Here is a 4,218-nt window from a genome sequence, read left to right as displayed (position 1 = left end):
AATCAAATTTTGGAGTGAATAAATTTGGAATTAAATATGCGCGTCCGATAGTATTAAATAAACTAAAAAAATAATAATTGCAAAATAGTTGTATTATATCAGTTAAACTACGTTTTAAACGATAGTGGGGGAGTATTAAACACACAGATAATGAGAGAGTTTTAAAAAATGAGAGAGAGAGAGAGAGAGCGAAAGATCTCTGGTCAATCATTAATGTTTTACGAAAGACATCCGCTTTATAAATACACCATAGACCAAGGAAGTCCATTTCATTGTGCAAACAACAACTGACGGGTTGACATTAAACGCTCTACCCACTTTTGTCAGCCAACTACGGTTTTGAACTACGATTACATAACTTGGATTAAATACAACAACTATAAAAAAGAAATAGTTAAATAGAAAAATAAAAAATGAAAGTGTTTACCTTGACTTTGCTGACCGTTTTGCTAATCGGAGCCTCGAGTGCGGCCAAAATAAGACGTGGCGAAAAACGTGCTGCCGTAGAAGAGACCAAACCTGCTGAAACAGAAGATGCTACGAAAGCCGAAATAACCGAAGCTGATACCGATAAAAAGGAGAAAGAGGTTCATAAGAGAGGTATTTTCCATCATGGCGGTGCTTTAGCCGCTCCCGTTAGTTTGTGGCCTAAAACTTATGCTGCTCATTATGGCTATGGTTTACGTTTGCCTGCCTCCTCTGGTTTTTCAGTAGCTCCTTTGGCTGCTGCTTCAGGTCATTTGCATGGTCCCGCTGTTTTGAAATATAACTCTGGTTTCCATTACAAAACTTTGGCTGCTCCTTCGTTATTGTCCGGTGTATCCTCATTAGCTGGTGTTTCTGGTTTAAGTGCCGCTTATCCCACCTATGCCAGTCTTAGTCCTGCCGTATCTCATGTTCATCAAGCTGCCAGCGCTCAACCTTTTATTATTAGACCCGGTGGTGCTGTTGTTCAGTCTTACAGTGTTACTTATCCTCATCATAAAGCTGCTGTAGCTGTAAAACCTGTGCATGCTTTTGCTGCGGCAGCTCCTGTACAACCGGCCATTGCTGTGCAACCTGCTGTGCAACATGTTCAACCCGCCGTAGCTGCTGTACAACCTGTTCACACTTTCCAAACTGTAGCCCAACATTTGCATCCTGTACAACCTGTTCAACCCGTACAACCTGTAGCTGCTGTCCAGCCTGTTCAACCCGTTGCTGCTGTACAACCTGTCCATCATTTGCAACCCGTTCAGCCAGTGCAACATTTGCACCCGGTACCACCGGTTCAATCTGTTGTTCAAGTACAACATTTTAAACCACCTGTACATTACGATGTCACTCAACAATTTCCTTCATTTTTCCAGACCTCCTTTGTACAACCCGCCCCAGTTCCTGCCATTCCCCAAAATCCTGCTGTAGCCTTTGGTCCTGCTCAACCTAACTTCCCTGCTATTCCTACATTCCCTAATCCTCCTGCTTTCCCCACTATACCCTCTGTGCCCGCCCAGCCAGCTGTACCAGCTGTCCCTGCCACTCCCACTATTCCCACCATTCCCTCTATACCCAATTTCCCTCAACCTCAGGTACCCACCAACGGTTTCTTCCCCGTTAATGTACAACCTCCTTTGCAACAACAGCCTCCCGCCTTTAATGGCGTCCATCCTCAGGCCCAATTCCCTGGTTTTGGTCCCATTGCTGGTAATAATCCTGATGCGGGTAGTGCCGAAGCTGCTCCTCAAATTCCCGTACAACCTGAACCCAGTCCCGAGCCAGAATTGCCCCCAACACAACCCCAACCTACACAACAGCCCTGGAAGCCGGTTTTGTATCAACCTCCCACTGTTGAGAGTCATGTGAATCGTCCTTCTCACACCTTGTTGCCTCCTTATGGTAACTCTCCTGCCGAAGGTAAGTCAAAGAATTATATCACTAACACTAATACACTTACAGTTTCTGAACTCTCTTTTACATAACATTTACTCTAAAACAGATCTGAGAAGCTTTGGACTTAAAGCTTTAAAGATTAACACATTTTTTATTTCTAGGTAAACATTTTAGAAGGATTTATTTGGAAGAAGAGGTTACTTCCTTATAAAGGATGTTTTAAAAAATTGAAAAGCTTTAATACAGAGCTTGTCAAAAGTTCAAAAATCAAAAGCGTTAGTTATCTTAAAACGTAAAAGCTGTTGTTTGACGGAAAAGCTTTTGGAAAGTTTTTTTTTAATTTGATCTTCAAAACTCTGCTTAAGATCTAGTTTAGTAGATCTCTTAGTGTCACTTGTAAAGCTTAAAAATTGCTACCAATATCTTGAACATTGTGAGCTTTATTGTACCCCAGGGGTCTTCAGTTCTTTATGCTTATTCTTTTTATCTTACGTTCCTGAACTAATACCACTAGATATTTGAAACGTCGAAAGCTTTATTTATTATTTTTTTTTAATTTCTTCAAATTTTGATAAAAAGCTTTTCGAATGTTAACTTGAAAACTATAGGTTGAGATCTAATATAGCAGATTATCCAACAGCGGTTCCTAAGCTTAAAAAAGCTTCAGTTATTTGTTCTGTTAAAGAAAAATTTATGAAGAATTCCTTAAGATTTAAACTTCTATTTAGCAAATTTTCCAACATCATTTCCAAAGTTCAAAAATATCTTTCATGATGTTTATAGTATGAAGAGTTTCTTGTAATTGGAACTTGAGGACCATCTTAGCAGATTTCGTAGCATCTACATCAATACTCATGAACAGAGTCAGATTACTTTAAAGGAGCTTTTTTATACTGAACTCTCTAATTTCTTTAAGCTTTGAAGAGAGCTTCAAAAGTTTCGTAAACGCCTTCTTTATATTGAACTTCGAAATTCTCATTTCATTTGGACGTTCAAATTTGAACATCAAAGCTCTTAAAGCTTAAGAATAGTGACATCATTCTCTAAAAACTAGAGCTTTTTTATAAAGAACTCTTCAATTTTTTTAAGTTTGTTGTTTTGAAGAACAACTTAAAAGATTATTTAAACACATTAAAGCTCTAAAAGCTTTATTTGAACCAAATTCTTTCAATTTGAATCTTTTAGCAAAAAGTTTTTGAACTTTTTATGCTCAAACTTTGGCATTAATAATCTATTGAATTTTTGCCATAATTTGTCGAAAGTATCATTAAAGCTTCTAAACAAAGAATTAGTATTTAGAGAGATTTTTTCAAATCTCTAGAAGTGTATTAATTCTACTTATTTATGGTCCATATGAATTTCCTTCAAATTGCTATTTTAAAGTTCAAACTATCTTAATCAACCACAAAAACATAAAAATTTCACATCCTTTTACTCCTTACACCTTGACATTTCCTTACACTTTTAAACTTCCTAATACATTTCTCACCATTCAAACCTATAACTCTTCCTTTTCCCTCTTTCCTTAACCAATCCTATACTAAATCCTTTTACCAAACATTTTAATTCATAATCACCTTTCTCTTCCTTAATTCCCTCGCTGACTACCACTAGGTTACCTTCCTCCCGCTCCTTCTTCACAAAATGCTAAACTCCAACAGGAATACACCATCGATAGCAGTCTATTCGATAATCTTTCCGATGCTGATATTCAAAATATCTTTGCCCAGGCCAGTTTAGCTGCTCATCGTGATCATCATCATCATACAGTGCACAACTATCACACTCGTTTCTAGATCAACGAGTTCGTTGACAGGAGAAAGCAGTTCATTAATGCAACGAATATTTTCATAAATCTATACCCATAGAAAGTTAAGTAGGAAACCGAACTTCAAAGGCCAAAGTATTTTTTAAGTTAGTAATTCAGGAATATATATGTGTGTGTGTTTTTTCAACATGAAAACCACCAATTTGCAGTGTATACTTTAAGGCTTAAATTTTAGTTATTAATTAGAATATTATATTTTGTATGTAGTTAATATTTATTAAAATTTTTTTATTGTTTCTTAAATTGTAAGAATAAAAAAAAATATAAATATATAGATCGTGGAAATATCTATTTAATCAGGAGACATACCCAGACTATATAATAGTCTCTAGTCCCCATTTTAGACTATTTTATAGTCCAGATTGTAGAGTATTTTATAGTTCAGACTATAGATTTTTCCATAGTCCAGACTGTAGACTATTCTATAGTCCAGACTATAGACTATTCTATAGTCCAGACTATAGACTATTTTATAGTCCAGACTATAGACTATTCTATAGTCCACACTATAGACTATTCTA

At 36.5% G+C, this 4,218-nt stretch overlaps 1 protein-coding gene across 2 annotated transcripts; it reads left to right on the top strand.

Annotated features, from left to right (window-relative positions):
- The first annotated feature begins 287 nt into the window (after nucleotides 1–287).
- LOC111687956 (vegetative cell wall protein gp1) lies at nucleotides 288–3,969 on the top strand. Of its 2 annotated transcripts, XM_046947367.1 has the most exons (3): nucleotides 288–1,286; nucleotides 1,350–1,893; nucleotides 3,484–3,969. In XM_046947367.1, the coding sequence occupies exons 1-3, from the start codon at nucleotides 414–416 to the stop codon at nucleotides 3,663–3,665; spliced, it is 1,599 nt and encodes a 532-aa protein (XP_046803323.1). In that variant the 5' UTR covers nucleotides 288–413; the 3' UTR covers nucleotides 3,666–3,969. The 2 variants fall into 2 exon arrangements, with proteins under 2 accessions (XP_046803323.1, XP_023306210.2); XM_023450442.2 differs by having other exon boundaries at nucleotides 288–1,893.
- The last annotated feature ends 249 nt before the right edge of the window (nucleotides 3,970–4,218 follow it).

This window comes from Lucilia cuprina, chromosome 3, assembly GCF_022045245.1.
Source record: "Lucilia cuprina isolate Lc7/37 chromosome 3, ASM2204524v1, whole genome shotgun sequence".
Lineage (NCBI taxonomy): Eukaryota > Metazoa > Arthropoda > Insecta > Diptera > Calliphoridae > Lucilia > Lucilia cuprina.
Note: the sequence above shows the minus strand (reverse complement) of the source record. Positions and strands in the feature narration are given on the sequence as shown.